This window comes from Arvicanthis niloticus, chromosome 15, assembly GCF_011762505.2.
Source record: "Arvicanthis niloticus isolate mArvNil1 chromosome 15, mArvNil1.pat.X, whole genome shotgun sequence".
NCBI classification, from domain to species: domain Eukaryota; kingdom Metazoa; phylum Chordata; class Mammalia; order Rodentia; family Muridae; genus Arvicanthis; species Arvicanthis niloticus.
The window spans coordinates 25,438,040-25,460,605 of record NC_047672.1 but is presented as its reverse complement, the minus strand read 5'-3'; the positions used below and the strand labels follow the sequence as shown (position 1 = coordinate 25,460,605).

Here is a 22,566-nt window from a genome sequence, read left to right as displayed (position 1 = left end):
TGTATAAGCAGTATCTATCCCAGGCTGACACCTACAGTCCTGGAGAATCTAGAGGACTACACCTGTTCTAAACAGGACCCCCTCACACACAGTCTTCTGTGCCCCCGACTACCAGCAGTTCAAGTCCTTTCTGATTACGTACCCCTTCCCAACCCCCACACGCCCTTCCCCAGAACTCCACTCCTGGACCTTTGGGGGCCACACACCCACAGACAACACACACTCGTGAGAACACAACAGCCACAGTGCCCAGGGCGCTGCTTTCCTTTAGTGTCTCGGTTGGGGCAGAGGGCAAGGGAGGGCTCCCTCCTGGGTTAGGAAGAAAGGCCAAGATGCTTCACAATGACCAACTGAAGTCTGTTGAGTGCAAGCAGGGCATGCTGCCCTGTTTGCTACAGACTGATTTCCCACAGGAGCCCTCAGAGGGTCCTCGCTGCTTCTCTCCATCGTTTTTCCTTCAAGTTTAACCTGGAAAACCAGCCGTCCTCAAGAGCTGATTGACATCCTAATATCCAGTTGATCCACAACCTGCCAGGCCCTGGGACTGCCACCCTAGCAGGATAAAGCCTACAGCCTGTGGGCAGGCTGAGAAAAGGCCTCAGTTGTGGCCTTCGTCTTCTCAGCTTCATCTGTCTCAGTCTCCTCTCCAGACATCTGTCCTTATTTTCTCCCTGATTCTGCACCTACCTCAGGGCCTTTGCTCATGCTCCTCAGCTGAGTCTAGAATCTTAATCTTTCCTCTCCTCCACCCAACCAACACCCCACATAATACCGTCATCCCTCCATTCTTCCAGCGAACCCTCCTGACTATCCTGCCTCCTGTCTGCTGCCCGATTATCAGTCAATGACTTGCTTAACAAGTTCCCTATGTCTTCATTAGGCAGCCAGAGGCCAGAACTACCCAGTGATTATTAATTAATTCTAGCATAGAGCTAGCTCAATATTAATCACAAAATAATTGTCAAAGATGATTTCCTGATTTATTTGTTTTTCTTAATTCCCACCCCACCTGCCCCAAAAGTCCACCAACTGGCACTACACTCTACCCTTGAGCACCAAAATGAATCAGAAAGGTTTTTTTTTTTTTTTTTTTTTTTTTTTTTTTTTTTTTACTATTTTGCCTGATAAACCAGGACAACATGTTCATTCACAGAAACATAAGGCATTAGCTTCAGGCAGACCAAAAAGCACAATGCTTTCTCACCTGAGTTTCCTTGGAGCTTGTTCTGGGTGGGGGACCCCCTGCCCAATTCCTGGAGCAGGACACAACCAGCAGAAGCAGTAACAGCAGCAGGTGGCCACAGTCAGTTGTGGTTTTCAAGTGGCCCAGGTCCCAGTGACGGGGAGGCCACCCAGCCTCTCCCCACTCCACACACTGTCCCAGCTCCCTCTCCAGAGGCCACTCTGTTGTATCAACACATCCTGCAGTGGGTGAGGTCAAACCTGCCACACCAGCCAGCCTTGCTCCACCCAGCCCCACCTGGGCCCCGCCCTCAACATCGACCTTGAAAGTCTCTACTGCCAAGCAAGAACATAATTCTCTCTAAGAAGGTAACTTGCCCCTCTGGGAACTGAGGTGGGGTACAAGGTTTTGAGGGGCCTTAGAAGGGTAAGACAGAGAGCAGGCTAGTTCAGCTCCTACACAAATCAAAACACTCTTTCAGTCTCAAGAGTGAGGCTGGGGTGTGGCTTACTGGTAGAACACTTGCCTAGCGCGTAGGAGGCCCTGGGTTTGATCCCAGCCCTGCACAAAACAGTAAGAATAAAATAACATTAAGAAGTAGTTTTGGAAGCAAACAAAGCGTCTCATTCACCGTCCTCATAAGCACTTTTCCAGACACTGTTTCCAAAGGTGAAGAGGCAGATGAATCCTTAGGGAAATCCACATCCAAAGTCCAGCAAAGTGATGAGAGGACCAGAGCCACAGATGCCCCTGGGCACACAGGCTTCCTCTGCAGCAGTCACCTGCTGCTGCCACATGAACGAACTTTCCAGATCAGCTTTTCCAGGTGGCTGTGTGGCAGTCCCCTTTGTGTACCCATCTGGGGTCCCTGTCAAATGTACCCACTAGATTCTCAAATGAGGGGTGGCTTTTAGGCTTTGTTTGTTTTGTTTTGCTTTGCCTTCCATTTTGGGCTGTGTGTGTGTCTGCAAGTGCTGTGAGACAGGCTGGCCTTGAACTTACTATGTGAAAGAACTTCTGATCGTTGTGCCCAGGCCTGGGATTGCAGGGATTACCAGCATGTACCACTATGTCTGCTTTGTGTGATGCTGGGGATTGGACTTAGGGTTTCATGTTTACTAAGCAAGTATTTCACTAACTGAGCTACATTCACAGCTCATGTTTTTCACTGTTTCTTATGGAAAACATTTAAATATCCGTCAGAGTAGAAAGATGAATTAGTACAAGAACCTTCCAGGTATGCGTCATTCAATGTCAACCATTTGAATTCTGTGTCATCTAAACTCCATTCTCCTCTAATTATTAATACTTTGGAGCCAATACCATATAGCATACCATTTCTTTCAAAAAAAAAAAAAACTGTCAACATGCCATATACCTCTAAAAGATAAGGATTCTTTTACAGACAGAAACATGTACACAAAGTCACGATCACACCTCAAATTCATCAACAATTTCTTCATATCAAATATCCTACCAGGGATATCTGTGCTGGTTTTTACTGTCACCTTGACACAACCTAGAGTCGCCTGGAAAGTGAGTTAATGATGAATTATTTAGATCAAGTTAGCCTGTGAACGTGTCTGAGGGAATGTCTAATTGACATAGGGAGACCTAGGCCATTATGGGTAGCACCATTCCCTAGGCAGAGAACCTTATACTATATAAGACAGGAAAATGCTAAACAAAAGCAAGCTAGCAAAGGAGCATCCATCTTTTTTATCTTGATTATAGATGTGAGTGACTAGCTGCTTGAGTTCCTGCCTCAACTTCCCTAAAATAATAGGAACTTAGAAGTATAAATACAATAAATCCTTTCTGCCTCTATGTTGCTTTTTGTCAATGTTTGTTTGGTTGGTTGGTTGGTTGGTTGGTTGGTTGGTTGGCTGGTTGGTTTTTCCACAGCAACAAAAATGAAACCAGTAGAATGTCTGAGGCTTGGATATTTAATAAGCCTCAAGTCTGAGTCCCATGATTCCCATGCATGGTCCAGTTAGCATCATTTCTATGATAAATGGAACTTCATTGCAGGGATTCCTTCCATGGGGTTGGGGGTTCTCAAGAAAGAGTTTTTCTGTTCAGGTTCCAGGCTGTCCTGGAACTCACTCTATAAGCCAGGCTGGCATCAAACTCACAGAGATCCACCTGCCTCTGAATCCTGAGTGCTGGGATTAAAGGTGTGCACCACCACCGCCCGGCTATGCTGTGATTTCTAAGTGGAAGCAATGTGGGGAACAAGTAGCTTATTCTAGGCTTGGTAGGAAATGGACACTGAGGCTTGAATGTGACCACACTCTCTGTGGTGGTTTGAATGAGAATGATCACACACACACACACACACACACACACACACACACACACACACGCTCATATATTTGAATACTTGGCTCCCACTTGGTGGAACTGTTTGGGAAGGACTAGGTGTGGCCTTGTTTGAAGAGGTATGCCACTGGGAATAGCTTTGAGGTTTCAAAAGACCAAGCCATTCCCTGTTGGCCCTCCCTCTCTGCCTACTGCTTGAGAGTCAGATATAAGTTCTCAGCTACTGTTCCAGTGTCATGCCTGTCCGCCTACTGCCGTGCTCCATGTCATGATGGTCATGAACTAACCCTATGGAACAACAAGTCCCAAATTAAATGTTTTCTTCTAGAAGTTGCCTTGATCATGCCATCTCTTCACAGCAATAGAAAAGTAACTAAGACACCCTCCTGTCCCTCAGGGCAGAAATATCCATAAGTCCAAACTCAAGGGGACAAAGTCCCAAAATTGAGGTCAGAATTTGCAAAAGAGAACAGCAAGATACAGGCTGAAATCATGGGAGGAATAATCATGGTGGCTGATGCTGCCACCGTTTGATGTGTTAAATTAGCAGATACTTCAGGTTGTGGAAGGTGCAGCGTGAGAACAGCAGGCTTCAGAGATAGTAAGCTCAGGTAGGGGACTCTCAGGCAGGAGCACTTAAGCTGAAGCTTGGAAGAGCACAAGGAGCCAGTTTGTTGGGCACACATGTAGTGCTCACCTAGAATTCCAGCCTTTGAGAGGCAGGGCAGGGAGGACCAAGAGCTTCAAGCCTGTCAAACACACACACACATACAAGCATGCATGTGCCCACTCACACGCCCATGCTACGGTCACCCTTGGGTAAGCATCCATGTATGATGTGAATATCTTCATGTACTTTTTTCTTTCCCATCAGAGAGGCTGATGCATATACCTTTCCCCCAAATTTTCTTGTGAATTTTTTGTGTGTATTTGAGCGGGTGGTTTGTTTGTTTGAGACAGGGTCTTGCTATGTAGCCCTGGCTGCCTTAGAACTCTCTAGAGCAAGGTGGCCTTGAATTCACAGGGATCCTCCTGTCTCTTCCTCCCAAGCACTGAGTTGTCATTAATTTTTTAAAATTAAATCCCTTCCAACCCCCTGACCATCCAGCCCAACCTGCCACAGCATGTAGTCAAACTGATAGCATTTCTTCTGCCAAACAAATGTGCAACCAGATAAACTGTCCAAAATTCTCCCCAGCGAGAAGACTTGCCTTCACTGCTGTCCTTCAGGGACGTTCCAGAGAGAGGCCCTTGCACAGTGACCATCCATTTTAAGTTGATGTCTGCACACCATACAGAACCATCTATAACCAAGTACTCACTGTCTCTTAACTCTGACAATGGGTTGTAGAGAATTTGCCATGAGGCCACACACACAGGCTGGAGGGAGAAGGCAGTACAGCAAGCATGGGAACTGAGGGCATTAGGACTGCTCCCTTTTCCTGGTGCCTACTAGTGTCTTCAATGCTGGTGAGGTCTGCTCACTGCTTCCATCTATTGATGAAGTCTTGTGTGCATGCCCAGCTTTACAGTTTGATGGATCAGGTAACGTGTAGTTCACTACGGGCAGTAACTTGTACTTTGATGGGCCATGAGCAGTTGAGTGTCTGCTAAGGCCCACTAGCAGGCCAAAGTCTATTTCTCTGATACCTTATGACAGAGAAGGGAGTGGGGAATCTGGCAAGATGGTTCAGGATAAAAACATTTGCCACCAAAACCAGACAATCCTGGTGACCTGAGTTAGTACTATTTTACACTTCTGGAGTTTAGCAACTAAAAGGCTTTGTCCCCTGAGGACGGTGGGGACAACTGTGTTCCTTCCAGGTTTGTGTCTGACTCCAGTGACACGTGGTAGTTCTTGTCTACAGAAATATCGCTCTCATCTCTACCTTCATCTTTATATGAGGGTTTCTATGTCACAAGGACACCAGGCAAGTACATCTGCTACTCCAGTGTAAACACAAATGAGTACCTCTGCAGAGAGCCCAATTCCACACAAGGCCACATTCTGAGCTACTAGAAGTTAAGGCTTTACCATACAAATTAGAGGGGTGGAAACACAATCCAGTCCATAATACACAAGAAAGTCCTGGAGTTCCGGGACTTTGATCACTAGGGAGGTCAAAAGTTTTAAAGCTGGACAAAGACAAAAGACACTAAATGGGGGAGGAGGACAGTAGTCCTAGAAATAAACACGCAAGAGGAGAAAGTGTCTCAAGACTCATGGGGTGGTCATAAAGAAGAGGGAGTTTTCTGGCATCACTATATGCCTTACTCACAGGTTGGAGGGAGCAGATTCAGAGTAAGGAGTCTGCAGGCAAGAAGTTGATGACAAAGGAAGAAAAAAATAGATGGAACAGGTCCAAACATGTCTATCAGAAAATGAGATTGCAAAATAAAAACGGAGGGAGTAGGGCAATCTGAAGAGAAAATATGAGACCTCATGGAAGAGTCTGTGGTGGCTTGAAACAGGCTCACACATCAGAATACTTTGTCCTCGGTTGGTGGAAGTGTTTGGGATGGATAAGGAGGTGTGTCTTTGTTGAAGAAGGTGTGTCATGGGTTGGACTTTTGAGGCATCAAAAGCTGCCTACCAGCCTAGTGCTCTGTCTCTGCTTCATGTCTGTCAGACAGGACATAAGCTGTCAGCTGCTGCTCCAACACCATGCCTGCCTGCCTGCTACCATGCTCCCTGCCAGGATGGCCATGGACTCCTATCCCTCTGGATCTACAAGCCCCAGTTAAATGCTTCTTCTATATCTTGCCTTGGTCAGTGGTGTTTTTATCACAGCAATAGGAAAGTAAGATAATTTTATCCTCTGTTTCCTGAGTACTAGAATTTAAAGTGTGTGCCACCATGCCTGGCTCACTCTTGTTTCTTTAATTATTTCTTTTACGGGTTAAAAAAAAAAAACAGAGTAGGCAATTCTCCTGCCAATCATTTTATATACTCATATACATTCAAATGAACTCCTTTGGCAGTGTTGGTTGGACCCTATGGTTTCAAACATGGTAGGCAAGCATTCCACTACTGAGCTACACCCCTGAGTTCTCTTTTTATTTATTTCAAGGCAGGATCTCACTAAGTTGCACAGGCTAGCTAGCCTTGAACTTGGATTCACTCTGGCTCTCCGCTTTCCCAGTACTGGGATAGACCTGTGTCACGAAACCATATATATTTATATGTCTTCAAAATCCCCAACTCAGTGCAGTGAAGGAAAATAGCAGTTAAATTTGATTTGAGGCCTCGAGAGAAAGAACTCTCATAGAGTTACATCCAAAACAACACTGTTTGTGACATCCAATGCTTGACACCAGTGGTCCCCTGCCAGCTGAAGCCACTTCACACTTGCCCTGGAAGGTCTCTGGGGAGGCACTTGAATGGCCTGAGGACTTTCTATAAAATGACTGTTAAGCTGAAGATCCAGGCTCTCAGCTTGCAGTGTCCCCATGCATAGAGAGCCTCTTGTATTCTCTGCCCATACCAGAATCGGAAAGATACCAACCACACTCATGAATTCAGCTACACAAGAGTAGTCTACAAGAGGTTGGCACTTAGCAAACAATAAGGGGTAAGCATGCCCCAAACTCAAATGCTTGTGAAAATCTAAGCTCAACAAAATACTCTAGCTACCAAAGCCACACTGGCTTTCCAAAGACCATTGTCTAATCCCTTTTGGAACTGGACTCCAGCCAGATCACCTCCATTCAAGTAGATGATTTTATCATGCACTGACGTCTATGATGTCTGCATTGTTGGCCAGCCAGGGTGCTAACGAAGAGCTCTCGACAGGAGCAGGTGATTCGAAGTTGCTCCAGGAGAGAGGCCCTCGCTGTCCTCTGCCTCCCACACCCCACAATGGACTCCATTGATGGTGACATCAGTGTCGTCTGTATCCCAACACACAATGATCTAATTTACAGATCTTGGAAGCAGGATCTTTACTGTGGTGGAAATTCCCACTTCCTCCTAGCCACAGGAATTTCTCACAGTGTGATTCAGTGACACTGTTACCATTGCTTCTTGCTGTTGTGTACAGCTCTATGTCCTGTGGATGGTGCCTTGGAACACAGAGCAGCGGCCATAGACAGGGACTTTTCCCTCAGTCTCTTCCCGTCACAAGCTCATCCCAGGAAGGACCCTCGAGGGCTGAGTCCTCCAGCAGCCTCTTTTCTCCTCAACGTACTTTAGCCAGGCCTCGGTTTCTCTGCAGAGCAGACCTACTTCACAACACCAAAGGAGAGGTAGCAGGAGAGCATTTCACCGCAGAGAACAAGACAGCACAGTTTTCTACAGTCAAGTTTTTCCTGAGTTCCTAAGCTTTTCACTTCAGAGCGACTGCACTGGGTTTTTTCCCTTTAAAAATTTTTTAATTCTTTACCTCATTTTTCACTAAATATTTATTTACCAGCTTATTTCTTTCCAGCCCCCCACATTTACTATCTGTACACTGTTATTGTTCACTGGTTACAGTCATAGAACACTTAGAAATTCTCTAAGACTAAGGGGGTTCTCGACCTTTCTAATGCTGTGTGAGACGCTTTAAAACAGTTCCTCACGTTGTAGTGACTTCACCCCCCCCCACCGCCAATCATTAAATTATATCATCGATACTTCATAACTGGAATTTTGCCACTGCTATGCCTTGTGATATAAATCACTGACATTCAGGATATCTGATATACGACCCCAGTAAAAGGGTTGTGCATCCCCCACAACAAGGGGTCGTGACCCACAGGTTGAGAAATGCTCCGTCTAAGCCATCCCCTTCAGAGAGGAGATCCTCAAAGACATAGCGGTTACCTGCAGTCCCAGCTCATGCGCTGGTGTGAAAGCCAGCGACATTACACAGAGCTCCAGTCTCTGGGCCTGTTCCTGTCATCGCAGCCTTCAAGTACACGACTCCGAGGGCTCACCCAGGCCCGCCCCATCTGCATTAGGCAACAAACTCCTTCCGAGGATCATTTGTCTCCTCTCAGTGGGTTCTGAGGACCCACGATAAACGCCTTCCCATATCGTGTTGAAGGCATCCCTCCTCCCCTAAAATCCCCAGTCTCCACCAGATAATTTTAGGCAGCAGCATCGCCAAGTTATGATTTGGGATTCCCACAGACTGTGCTAACGTGGGAACGTGAATCCAGGCTGCTGGCAGGAGTTGCCTGTGCTCCCCATGGGGCTGTGGACGATCTGGAAGAAGTAATGAAGGAGAGACAAGATAAAGGGGGTCGCAGCAGGAGAGAAGTTAGATGCTGGGGAGACGGAGCTAGCAGTGTCTGGTTCCTTATCTGGTCCCTTTCGGTTTCGTGTGGTCAGAACTGGTAGGAGAAACTGCCATCATGAACATGTACCTCATTTCTTAAAAACCTTAGCTGAAAGTTACTCTTGGAGGACACACGTTTCTGTTCACTAAACAAAACTGAATCTGACCACAAGCCCTGTTGTGGCAACACTAGCAGTGCGCATAAGGCTGAGCCTGAAGCTGCCAATCACTGGGCTAGGAGGTTGACAAGCCCCGCCCCTCTAGTTGCCTATCCATTTCACCTTAACTTGCCCTTAGTCTTTTGATGCTCACAACTTTCTCTCCTCTCTAAGAGAACTACCCATAATGTGTTTGGCTCCCATTAAAACTAGTGAGCAGATGCTGAAGAGGATGGCTCAGTCGCTAAGAGCGCTGGCTCCTCACCCCGGGGACCTGGCTGGAATTGCTAGCACTAACACAGCAGCTCACAGCAGTTTGTAACTCCAGTCTGACGCCTTCTCACCTCCACAGGCACAAGGCATACACTAGGCACACACACACACACACACACACACACACACACACACACACACACACACACACGGACAAACAAAAGACATTGTATTTAAAGGTCGCGGGGGTGGGAGGGAGGAGAAGGCAGGGGCGGGGGCGGGGCGGGGGAGGAAAGCGCTACAGAATCGAGGCCCTCCTAGCCTATCAGGATTTCTAGCCCCTGAAAAGAACTTGGTTCTTTCCTAAACTTGTCATCCAAATTCTGGCCCCTGAACGCCAATAACGTCCTAAGAAAGGATCTTTTCTTAAGTGGAGTTTGAAAGGCCTGAATTCAAAGCCCAAGGATGGACGCATGGCACAAGGGCCACCCATACTCACACAGGAAGCATCTTCACCGTGAGAGAGCATTGTAGAGAATATGCTTTGCCCTCTCCTGGACTACTGGACGTTTCCAAATGAAATCAGACACACAGATAAACTGAGATGTGTTAGCCATCTCCAGCTCCAGCTACTACAAGTCTGATTATTCTGAAGGGTTTTTTGTTTTGTTTTTAGAATGTGTAACTAAACACTGTTTAAACTATTTGAAAAGAAAATCTTGAGAAAGCCCCTGCAGAATGTCTAGCTTTGAGCAATATAACTTCCTGGTACACTCTCCAAAGTAAACACAAAACAAAAATGTATGAAAGGGTTACTGGCTTTCTAGAATTCTTCCAGTGCACACATATATTGAAAACAGGTAATTCTGCTGATTCTTAGAACTTCCCTGGAGTCCTTTCTTTGGGAATTAGCAAGTCATCAGAGATTAGAGAAGTCTGTGCATTCTATATTGTGATAACAAAGTATATTTCTGATAAAAGAATTTGTCATTGTCTCACAAAACAAACACTTAATCTCTTGGTACTGGTGAGCTCAGCAGTGAAGAGCACCAGATGCTCTAGCAGAAGTCATGAGTTCAATTCCCAGTACCTACACGATGGCTCACAACTTCTATAACTATAGTGCCATAGGATCCGATGCCCTCTTCTGGTGTGCAGATTACATGCAGACAAATCACCCATATAAAATATATACATGAATAAATGAATCTCTTTAAAAACGTACTCTCAACCCAAACATAACTAATAAAAGAGAAAAGAAGAGGCTGGACCATTACCCTCCCCCCACACCCTGTTTCAAAGATTTAATAGGATGCTGTCAGCTTAGGTCAAGGGTGTGGCCACTAGGGAGTTATCTAAAATCTTCGTAAGTCCCTGGCTTATCATTTTGTAAAGATTGGTTCAATTCATATCTAATATATGAAAACATACCCAGGCTAGAGAATATATGTGTGTGTGTGTGTTCAAACATTTGAAATTAATTGCTTGTCATAATTATTTTATATTAGTATTTGTCTCAGGTTTGTTGGTTTCATTTTTGCTGTTTTTGTACCTGTTTATATTTTTGATCTGAGCACATTTTTGTCAAATCTCAGACAATTTTGAGACCTTTGAAAGCCTTGTGGATTCTATGCATTGCTCAGGTGCCAACCAGATAAATCAATGCTGCTTTGCAATTCTCTTCACAAGTTTAGTAAGAGGAAAACATTGAAGAATTTGTTGGGGAGGAGGGTGCATTGGGAGGAAATTCCTCTCTGGATTTGGTACTATCAGTGAATAAAATTACCACCATTTAAAGATCATAATTGGCTTTATTTGCAATTCCAGAATGGAATACTGCCTCATTCTATAACACTGACTTTCCAAAGAGCTGAATGGAACAGTGGTCTGTATAGACAGGAAAGGACTGAAGAAGCCCAGATGGGTCATTTCCAAATTAGTATCGTTGTGAAGAGGGACAGAGAACCAGAACAATAGAGAAATGATGATCAATTAACATTCATGCTTTTGGGGAAACATCAACGCAGGGGATGTGACTAGAAACTGGACCATCTCCTGGGACCTCGGAAAGCCAGAGAAGCAGCTTCAGTTCAGATTGGTGGCATGGAACTTTGGTATGAGTGACCCCATTTTGACTTTCAGCCACAGCCCAGAAGCCTGGTCCACAATAGCAGCTTTCCGGTCGTTTTTATGTTAATAGTACTGAGAAGATGCAAACTGTAGCTGCAAGATTCTGCTGCCATGTCCAGCTCCTGCATCGGGTGTATGTGACCAGGTTACCCAGCCACCCCGACCTCTTCACGCTGATGCCACAAAGTTCAGGAAACAGGAGCAGCATTGTGTGCCTTAAATAGCTCACAGGCCCATCTTCTACTCCCTGTGCTAGATTTCTCTTTGCTTCGTTTGTTATTTCAAAATTATTTTCTCTCTCTCAATTGATTGTCAATAAGCTTCCTCCAGTCCTTTTTGGATCAAGGCAGACGATAAATAAACCAATACATAAATGACATTAGTGTTCCCACTGTCTTTCTCTCATTTCTCTGATAGATCTTATTGACAGGGATTTTCTAGTAAAATAGTCTTAGTGCTTAAAGTTCTGACCACCTGCCTGTACCGTGCTATGTGCTTCTACATGGATTACTTCATTAAGTCATCCTGAGAATTCTAATAATAGGACTGATGTCATCCTATCATTGTCAGATAAGGAAACTGAGGCAGGGAAGCATTAAATGACTTGCCTGGGGCCATCCAGCCAGTAAGAGGCAGGACTGCAACTTGATCCTGGGGCATCCACTCCATAGCTACTGTAGAACCTGTTACTCTTTCATGGATGCCATTTCTAGGATTCCCTGAAGAGTCTAGAAATGGGCTGGGCTCCTGGAACTGGTGCTTCAGGCAGTCACAAGCCACCCTAAGTGGCTTCAGGGGATTGAAGTGCAGGGATCTGCACGTATCCCAACTGTGGATGTGGCCTCTCAATGCGTCTCAGTTCTGTTGCCCTCTCTCTTCTCTATCCTCTGCCCAACTTCTTTCAGAGTCTGGTGATCCTGTCTGCAACAGCCTATGAGGTGATGTCCCTGCATGGGGCTTTGTTTCAAACATAGTCTGAAGCATCTGTGCAAAGAGATGGCTTTCCCAAGCATAAAATAAAGCCCAGTTTTCTCTGTCTTGTATTCAGGACCATTTACAATCTGTTCTTAGTCCATCCAGATAAACTGTGGCTGAACAGTATAATCATCAGTATCTAGTCAAGGGGAGGCTCTGTGCATAACAATTTCCTTGTGCCTGGTGAGCTACACACCCTTGATGCGCTGGATCAAATACCCATCCCCATCATGGAATGCCCTCTCAACCCCTTTACCCCCAACCAAAGGCCTGGCCCTCAGTGTTGCTACTTGGACACAGGTAAATGTCCAAACAGTGGCTGGCTTGCCATTGGACTTTTCTCAGAAAGACCTGAAATTAAACTGCCCAAAGCACGTCTACCCAATTTCCCCAACTCAGAGCTACTATTAATTTGTTCCTTTGGAAAAACCTAAAGCAAGTGACCTCATGGGCCACTACACATACATGTCTGTCCATGGAGCTTTTCTTACTTATCGGACTTTTTGAGGTTTTTGAGGCTTATGTAGGGAGGGCGACTCATGATTGACCCAGGCTGGATCCTCCTGCTCTCATCTCTTAATTCCTAGCGTTACAGGAGTGAGACATGATCTCCTTCTACAGAGCTTTGAGTGAGATAGACTGCACCCATCACTTTCCTACTGGGCTCTGTATAAGAACACGGTGTACATCCCACGTCAAATGCGCCAGCCCTGCTACCCGAAGAACCCATCAACTCCTATATGCACATGCAAACTCCAACATGCAGTCAGACTTCACTTCCTCTGTAAGCCCCTCCCCTGCTCCTCAGGATGTCACTCTCTGTAAGCTCCTCCCCCTGAACATCACCGATTTAATCATTCCCTCTTCTCTCTTCCCATTACTGCCTTTCCATACTGTATTGAAGTTCTTCCTTGCTTGGTCTCTCTGCTGAAGTGTGCTCTCCTCAAGGACTGAAACCATGTCTGTTAGTCTGTTACCTCAGAGTCTCAAATGCTAGGCTCCTGGGCACTTTTCACCCTCAAGGTTGAGTGTGGAACACACTGATGTCAGCTCCCTCTTCTCTGCTTTCACTTCCTGAGATTTCAGTTTCTTGTCCTCAGTTATATGCTGATCATATTAAATAGAAAATTCCAGAAGAAATTTCTAAGTTTTTTGTTGCTGTTGTTTTCATAAGCAAGACTCCTTTTTAAACGTTTTATTTAATTTTATTTCATGTGTATTGGTATCAGATCCCTTGGAGCCATGGTTACAAACAGTTGTGAACTGCCATGTGTGTACAAACAGTTGTGAACTGCCATGTGTGTGCAAACAGTTGTGAACTGCCATGTGTGTGCAAACAGTTGTGAGCTGCCATGTGTGTGCAAACAGTTGTGAACTGCCATATGGGTGCTGGGGATTGAACTGGAGACCTCTGAAAGAGCAGTGAGTACTTTTAACCACTGAGCCACCCCTCCAGCCCCTATTATTTTGTTTTTGGAGACAGAATTTCTCAGTGTAGACCTGGCTGCCCTCAAACTCAGAGATCCACCTCTGTTTCAGGCATGCTGAGATCAAAGGCATGCACCACCACCACCACAACCAGGCATTCCTAAGTTTTAAATAGTACATGATATATTGTTATAATCGCTGCTTAATGATTATCTGTGTTGGTAATCTTATTATAACTATAAATTAAACGTTACCATAGGTATGCATTTCTAGAAAAGTGTGTGTGTGCGTGCGTGCGTGTGTATGTGCATGCGTATTCCAGCAGTATTCGTGGTCTCAAGCACCCACTTGAGTTCTTGGAATGTACTGCCTTAGGTAAGGACACTTAAGTAAGAGTGCTGTCAGTCAAGCATTCAGGCTGAAAGCAGCAGTCACAGATGGCCACTACTCAGTTCAGAACCTTCACACACCTCTCCCTTGCTTCCCGGTGAGGTACAAATCTCCTAGTCAGTGCACAGACACATAGTCAGCCTGGCTCTCCAGGCCTCCCACTCCCTACCCAGAGTGGGACCAAATTTATCTATGTCAAGGTCACAGTGGGCTTCAGACACTGCCTTGTGGCCTCTGAGTTTCCTACTGCGGGGCCTCTTTTCCCTCTTCACCTGTCAAAATACTACACATATGTCAAGGTCCAGTCCAAATGTCATTTTTTTTTCTCTCTAACATAGCTCATCAGCAAAGGTGACTGGGCGCTTGCTGCTCCTGCCCAAGCCCTTCGTCACTCAATCAGTCCCCAGGTTGCTCAGGGTCTTAGGTCTCTGTAATACCAACACTCTGAGTTTGGGTGTTTGCAGGCTATAGCATCGTAGTTCAGTGCACACAGCCGGTGAACAATACATAATTGATAATTACTTAAATCAGTAAATAATTGATTTAGGGAATCTACACTATGCCTGTGGGTGAAGCAACAGCAAGCCCAGATCCAAGGAGCCAGCAGAGTCACCTCCTTTTTCTTCAATGAGAACACTCTTGTCTCAGGGAAGGAGGGCCAGGATTGCCCCTCCCCTCCCCCAGCCACAGTTACAGAGGCAAAGCAGGTGTGACAGGCATTTTCCTTGGCTCCACCTTCTTTCTTTACCCCCAAACACTGAACAGACTCCCAGTTCCTGCAGGACAGGAGTCACCTCAAACACAGCACACACAGGACACATGTTCCCCACCCCAGGGCACCTCTGCAGCAGCATGGTCCAGATAGGTGTCTTCCTCCGCAGCCCTGGGTACCTCACCTCTGCCCCGCAGGCCGCCCTGCTCTTCAGCCTGGTCCTCACCTCCTTCTACTTATCCTGCGGTACAGGTAATAGTTCTGAGCTTTAGTCTTGGCCACCTAGGAAAGGGGAGGGCAGGACTGGGGGAAGGGGAGGATTCCTTGGCCAGGGTTGGTCCTGCCCAGAGGAAAGAGGAAACAGGAGTCCCTTCCCTAGAGGATTAGGCACAGAGCTGAGGTGGGAGTCAGCTGGGGGTGGGGGGTGTCTTGGGTTCCTGGCAATCAATTCCTTTGCTAGGACAGCAGTAATCAACCCTGTAGATCCTTGCCACAAAACAAAACAACAAACAAATTTGCCAATTTGCCGGCATCTCACTCATCAGGAGATCAACTTGGTAGAAAGGGTATGGCTCCCCTGCTATTTCCCATGGCTCGTCCAAGGCTCCCTCAGGATGGGCCTTCACCTTCCCTTAGCGCAGCAAAGGTTCCTTCCAACCCAGACTATCTGGTAAATTTGAAACTGGAACGCTACCCTGCTACCCTGTCTCTCCAGCCCCCACCCCACCCCCACCCGAAAGCCTCCTGGGGCAGGCATCCGAAGCAATGTCTCACCCCACCCCGGCTTCCTTTCTCTTTCTCGAGTCTGAAGAGACCTAGCTTTCCTAGCTGAGCTCTGGCATCTAGGGGTCTGGCTTCCTCTTTCCTGCTTCTGGCTCTGTCCTTGCCTCAAGCTTCCTCAGAGTGGCCTCACTCTCTGACACACCCTTCTCAATACTCTGTCATCCTGAGTCTCCTCTAGGAACAGTCAGGATGCTCTTGGGACCCTTCAGAGCCACAGAACCTTGACCCCTCTCTCCTCATCCTGCTTACTAGCTGTGTGATCTTGAGCAAATTACTTTACCTCTCTGTGCCCCACATGCCTTGTTTATAACATTGGGGAAACAAGGGTGGTTTATGATTTATTTGTAAAGAGGAAATGAGTAACAGCTTGTAAATAATTTACAACAAAACAAGCACACAGTAAATGACAACAGCCATGGCTATTGTCCTAATAGCCATATTATGCTACATATTATATGGTTGGTAATTTATCAACCACAGATTGGTAAATTGATGCTAGGTGCTAGGTTTTATGGTGGTTGTTTTTCTTCTGTTTACTATGACAGTGCCTTTCGGGTCTTCCCTAGTTCACCAGTCCCTGGTTGGTTCTTAGGACGCCGAGGGTGGTATTCAGACACAAAGCTGCTGACGAGGAGTGGGTTTTGACCTCTAAAAATGGCAACCTCATAGGACTCAACCTAATACTGGCATCTCATTTTTTTTTCCCCATTCATTTACTCTGTCCTGAGAATGCTCCCACCCTAGGTGGAGAGGCAAGAGGCTAAGGACATGATTTGGTTTTGAAGGGAATTTCTAATGTCCAGGAATCAATTTCTCCAAATCGAGGCTCAGCTCTAAGCTATGTAAATAATTTACAACAGCTGTGAGATTGTATCAAGGTTATTAGCATACTTTAGGCTGGATGGAGGGACTGGGACAGGGTGGCAGTAGCACGTGGCTATGGTTAAGCTACTACTTCCTCAATTACCCTGATCTGTGTAAACAACACCTCTGAAGGACAGGCTGACCCTCAGGCAGTGGGGCATTAAGCGGTCTAAGCCTTCCTTTCCATGTAATTTCCAGAGAGGCTCTTCATCAGTCAGTCCTTTGAGCTGGGGCACAGCTCAGTTGGGAGAGGGCTTGCCTAGCATGTGCAAAGGCCCGGGTTCAATGTGCAGCATCACGTGACCCCAGCAAGGTGGCGCATGTCTATCACCTTAGTACTTGGGAGGCAGAGGCAGGAGAATCAGAGGTTCGAAACCATTCTCAGCTGCATAGCAGGCACAAAGGTAACCTCAGATACAGTAGAGCTTGCCTGCCTTTAAAAAGGCAAATAAACAAACAAACAAAAATCCCTTGGTTTTAATCTGCCTACCTAGTACCTAGGTTGGTATTTGTGTGGATAGAATTTTCTTCCATGGTAAATGTGTCTGGTTGAACTGCGCTTCCAGCAAGGTGGACACCAGCTACCTGAACAAACTTCAAATATGACCGGGTGACTTTTCAACTTAAGTTCATTTTTTAAAAAAAATCACCGTAAACAGCTACAGCATCAAGAACTGATATCCTGAGTGTTGTGGCTCTCGCCACCCTCCGCCAGAAGACCCAGAGACACAGCTTTTCTTCCCTGAATCTCAATGTTTTTCTCCATAACCAAGCACTGTACTGCTCCACAAACTCGTAACAGAACTTTTATAATTCCTTCTAAAGTTTTCCCCCAACCCCCATCAGAAGACAGTTCCAAGCGCCAACTCTTCTAAGCTGTGGACTTGCTCACTTGAGATGTCCTTCTGGTTGATAACCTCGTGCCTGTGTTAACTACATCACAACCCAGGGAGATGAAGAATCAAGGTCGAATTTCAGTGGGTTTTTGGTTCACATGTTGGAAAGAAACTGAATCTGCTGTGAAAGAGATGTTCTAGACTGTTCAGTGCTTGATTCGGTTTACACTGGAATAAGCATCCTGTAGCCATGTGTGCAGAAGCAGCCATGTGCAGCGGGTCTTGGTCACCGAGGAGCTTATTCGGTTTGATTTGGTTTGGTTTGGTTTGGTTTGGTTTGGTTTTCTTTCTTTTGAGAAAGGGTCTCACTATGTAGCCTTGGTTGACCTAAAACTTACTATGTAGATCAGGCTGGCCACAAACTCAGAGATCCCTCGGCCTCCTCCTGCCAAGTGGTGGGATCAAAGGTGTATATATGCTGCCATGTTCCTTTGAAAGGCATCTTTGTTTTTAAAAGAAGATGAAGTATCTTTGAATGAGATGAAATGATAATAAAATGGGATTGTACTGGGTCATCGAAGCAACAAGACAGTTGCACAGCTACATTTTCTGTTGCACTGTTTATAGTAGTGAAGAAATGGAACCAGTCTGATGTCCGTCCACAGATGAAAGGAGACAGGACATACGGTCAGGTGCACGGGTTTTCCTCAGACATAGGAATAAAATTACTTCATCTTCAGGAAATTGAATGGGACTAGAAGTCATGTTGAGTGGAATGAGCCAAACCCCGGAAGCATATTTCACAATTCTACCTCATATGTGGAGTCCAGACAAACGTGGGGAGCTTGACATCTATTACACGAATATGGAAGGGGCGGGTCTAGTTTGCTCCTCTATTGCTGTGATAAAACACTGACCCAAGGTAACTTTAAGAGGACAGGGACTATTTCTCTTTAGTTTACAGTCTGCCACAAAGGGACACCAAGGCAGGAAGCTGGAGGGAGAAACCGAGGCAGAGGCCATGGAGAAGCACTAGCTTGTGCTCCTATGGTTCACGAAGCTTGCTTTCCTGTACAAACCGGGACCACCTGCTGAAAAACAGTACCAGCCACAGGGGCTGGGCCCTCCTACACATCAATCTTCAAAACCTCCCATATCTGGATGGAGGATGTGGTTCAGTGCTTAAGAGCACTTGCTGCTCTTACAGAGGTTCTAGGTTCAGTTCCTGGCTCACAGACCTAGGGGATCCAATGCCCTCTTTGGGGTACCAGGCATACATGTAATGTCCAAACATAATGGAAGCAAAAGCACGCACACACATAAAATCAATCTTGGGCTTGAAGATGGCTCAGTGGTTAAGAGCACTGACTGCTGCTCTTCCAGAAGTCCTGCGTTCAATTCCCAGCAACCACACGGTGGCTCACAGTCATCTGTAATGGGATCTGATGCCCTCTTCTGGTGTGACTGAGACAGCAACAATGTACTCACGTACATAAAATACATAAATCAACCTTAAAAATAAACCTCCCACATCAATCTTTAATCAAGAAAAACGCCTCTGCAAACATGCCCACAGGTGTCCAATTGAGGCAGTTCCTCAATGGAGGTTCCCTTTCCCGGTGACTCTATCTCAAGTTGACAAAAACTGAACAGCACAGGAATTACTTGGAAAGAGGAAAGGCCCCGTCGGATGGCAGTCGGAGCACAAGAGTTGGCAGCAGGAGGAAGAATGTGTGCAGAGCACATGACCTTCCTATTTGAATGCCATAATGAAACCTACTATTTTGTACACGGATTTAAAAATTAAAAACAAAACGAACTCTGTTACTTCATAAGTTTGGAGAAAGAAAGGCGCACGTAATCTTTCATTCAGGCTTGTAAAACAAACACCACAGATTGGAGGTCTTTGACTGAAAGGTACTTGCTCACCAGCCTGTAGGTTGGATGTCTAGAGCAAGGTGTGGGCAGGTTTGGTCTCTCCCTCCTGGGGTGACAGATGGCCTCTGGCTCACTGTGACCTCGAATTGCCATTCCTCTAAGCCCTGAGTTGGTGGTGGTGCCTCTTTCTCCACCTTTCTGCTTTGTTTTTGTTTTTGAGACAGGGTCTCCTGCAGACCAGGCTAGCCCAGGAATGTACAGAGAACCACCTGCCTCTGCTTCCTGAGTGTTGAGATCAATGGTGCTTCCGTGGTTCGTTCTCTCTCTCTTCTCTCCTCTTCTCTTCTCTTCTCTTCTCTTCTCTTCTCTTCTCTTCTCTTCTCTTCTCTTCTCTTCTCTTCTCTCTCTCTCTCTCTCTCTCTCTCTCTCTCTCTCTCTCTCTCTCTCTCTCTGCTTTAGGACCTGCATACCTTCGTTTAGCCCAAGCTATTTCCTTTGTCTGTCTCCATACATAGGCCCACTGTTGAGTTGGGGCTTAGCTGCCGAGTGAGGGGAGTTGAATGTATTCCTCACGAGTCTTAGTGTAGTCTTCACTGGGACTCCTAGACCACCGCCATTACTCAGTACTCACCCATAAAGTAATTCAAACCCGCTGCTGGGACTCACTGAGACTACTTGCCTTTCCTTGCAGAAGCCAGCAGCCTCAATTCAACCCTGAGCACACACCACCCAGACCCTGGGACCCTGGAGCAGTGTGCCAGTAAGTCTCTCCTGTCAACTGCCCTGATCTTCAAGCCATCCCTGGAGCTAGGAAAGACACTTGGGCCCCTCTCTGTCCATTAACCTGTGTGAGGTGGCCCAGTGATGGCCTGGTCTTCCCAGACAGTTGGGGAGGAAGAATGTCCCAGTGAGTACAGAGCAGATTAAAAGTTAGTTTGGCTTTGATCAAAAGTTAGTCCCATTCTCTTTTGCACAGGTAGGTCTAATGACCCATCTTTGAGCCAGCACTCAAAGGTGAAAATGTTGTAGCATTTTGGGGGTGAGAAGCCCATTAAAAACAGCTGCTCCAACCTCTGGCCAAAGCAGGAGCTGGCTTGTGGGCTCTTCCCCTATTTCCATTCATCCTCTTGCCATGTTTCCGGGGGCAGGGTGCTCTGAAAGCACAAAGGAATCTCTATCCCATGTGTCCAATCAACGGAAGGCTTTGCTCCATGTTAACTCTGATCCCTTTATCCCGTCCTCATCAAATGACCAGCTGTGTACTTTCAGATAGGGAAGGCGCAACAATAAATATCTAAGAGGCCAAGAATACAGTTTTGGGATCGACACACTGGGACGTGAGCTCTGCCTCTGCCATATTGTGATCTTGGTCTTCTTCAGTTCGGGTTTCCTTATATGAAGTAGGGATAATAGTTGAACCAGCACAAGGCGGAGTGTAGGGCAGAGGCAGAGCCTATTCTCATCCAAGGCCCTGGGTTCAGTACCCAGCACTAAAACAGTGGTAATAACAGCACTGTTACCTTGAGTGCGTAAGGTAGCAAACATGTAAGGATTTAGCATACGCTTAACAAGTCGCAAGTGCTTCTAAACATCTTCTGCTGTCCCGTGTTCTCGTTCTACCTTGAGAGGGAGCGGGTGTGGCTGGTGTCTTACAGTCCTGTTCTTACCACCCCCCCACCCCCCCGTTAGACGTTGACTTCTGCCCACTAGCCTCCCTGTGTTGCCGAGCTTCCGTGGATGAATATGGCTGGATCGCCGCGGCCGTTGGCTGGAGTTTCTGGTTCCTCACTCTCATCCTGCTGTGCGTGGACAAACTGATGAAGTTAACTCCAGAGGAGCCCAAAGACCTGGCATCGTGAGCAGAGCTGTGGCCCCCAAAGGATGGCTATTCTACCACGTGTGGATACTGGGGGGGGGGGGGGCGGGGGAGGGGGGCAAAGGGATGCTTCTAGAAGCCAGACTTCTGTCACTTTAAAGTCATGTGTTCCTTGAAGTCTCTGGCTCCTTTATTATGGATTTGATGCTATGGATCCAACCCAGGCCCCTGTATAAGCCACACATGCCCTTTGCCACCAAGCATTCCCTCGTGGCTGCACACCCACTTTAGCTGCTTTTCCAGAAGGAAGAAGCAAGGTCAGAGCTGTCCCAAGGGCCCGTGTGTCTGAATGACGTTTGTCCATCAGAGTCGCTACAGTGACACTCCTCATCTACCCCACGCTTTCTTCTGGGTGCACATGAAACATAAGGCTGTCTTTTAGTAGACAGGTTTGAAAGACAGGACATTGGCTCCTCCTACTTTTAATCAAGGGCATAGCCATCCTGCCTTCTTCACAAGTTCAATTCCTCCCCACCACCCCATCTTCACTGTCAATCCCCCTATTTGAATCATTTCTTTTCCTGTGGATGTATGTGTGCTTGCATGAGTTTGTGAGCGCATGCCTGCAGTGCTTGAAGGGTGTCGGACAGCCTGGACCTGGTGTTACCGATGCTTGTGAGCTGCCGTGTAGGCCCTTCGACTGAACCTCCTCTGGAAGAGCGACAAGTGCTCTTAACTCCTGAGTCATCTTTCTAGCCTCCAGTACTTGTTTTTAAGAGATGGGAGATTAAGTATTTCAGGCCAATGTGAACAGAAACACATCAGTTTAGGTATCAATTTTCTAGTGGGGTGGTGGTGGCGCACACCTTTGATCCCAGCACTTGGGAGGCAGAGACAGGCAGATTTCTGAGTTCGAGGCCAGCCTGGTCTACAGAGTGAGTTCCAGGACAGCCAGGGCTATACAGAGAAACCCTGTCTCGAAAAACAAAAACAAACAAACAACCCCCCCCAAAAAAAAAAAAAACCCAAAAAATAAAATTTCTAAGCTGAGCATGTAAGAATTAGACCAAACTAAGGTCTCAGAAAGCTCATCCAAGTCTGGGCTGCTGGGTGGGAAGTGGTGGCCAGAGGCTTGTCTGTTCCATCTGAGCAGTCTGTAATGTATTCCATCTGCTGCTTTGTTTTGATTTTGTGAGATTGTGAGACAGAAATCCCCCCTAATCCAGGCTGGCCTTGAACTTAACATGTAACTGAGACCTGGGTCTCCTGTGGCCCAGGCTAGCCCTGGACTTCTGCTCCTCCTGCCTCCACCTCTGCAGCTCTGGGGTGACGGGTATGCACCACCACACAGGCCCACATAGACAGTACAGTACAGAAATGTCCCATGGTTTCTTATGTTAAGATCATGTGGGGCTGGGGAGATGTGGTCAAAAGGACAACTCTGGGGCTTCTTTCCTAAAATAAGAGCCTCAGGGCAGAAGCTGCTCTTCAGTTTTAGAGTGTGAAAAGAAACTAGACTAAGAGGCCAAGGCTGAACAATGTGAAATATACCAAAGCAGTGACCCCAGCCTCCTGCTGAGGGTATGTCAGACCACTCTAAATTTATAAGACACCAGA

General features: G+C 46.5%; 2 protein-coding genes across 5 annotated transcripts in view; one reads left to right on the top strand and one right to left on the bottom strand.

Annotated features, from left to right (window-relative positions):
* Atp6v0a4 (ATPase H+ transporting V0 subunit a4) overlaps positions 1 to 22,566 on the bottom strand; it is a 78,785-nt gene that overhangs the window by 46,888 nt on the left and 9,331 nt on the right. The window contains exon 1 of one of the 3 annotated variants that reach the window (XM_034519125.2): positions 14,957 to 15,073. The exons of 1 other annotated variant lie outside the window; for it this stretch is intronic. The gene's annotated coding sequence lies outside the window, so the exon portion shown is untranslated. Of the gene's footprint in view, positions 1 to 1,204; positions 1,423 to 14,956; positions 15,074 to 22,566 lie in introns of those variants that run through there. One more of the 3 variants, XM_076913536.1, reaches the window with a different exon arrangement.
* Positions 14,801 to 21,044, top strand: Tmem213 (transmembrane protein 213). 2 transcript variants are annotated; one of them, XM_076913540.1, is made up of 3 exons: positions 14,801 to 15,024; positions 19,825 to 19,893; positions 20,844 to 21,044. In XM_076913540.1, the coding sequence occupies exons 1-3, from the start codon at positions 14,880 to 14,882 to the stop codon at positions 20,990 to 20,992; spliced, it is 363 nt and encodes a 120-aa protein (XP_076769655.1). In that variant the 5' UTR covers positions 14,801 to 14,879; the 3' UTR covers positions 20,993 to 21,044. The 2 variants fall into 2 exon arrangements, with proteins under 2 accessions (XP_076769655.1, XP_034375660.1); XM_034519769.2 differs by having other exon boundaries at positions 14,806 to 15,024; positions 20,823 to 21,044.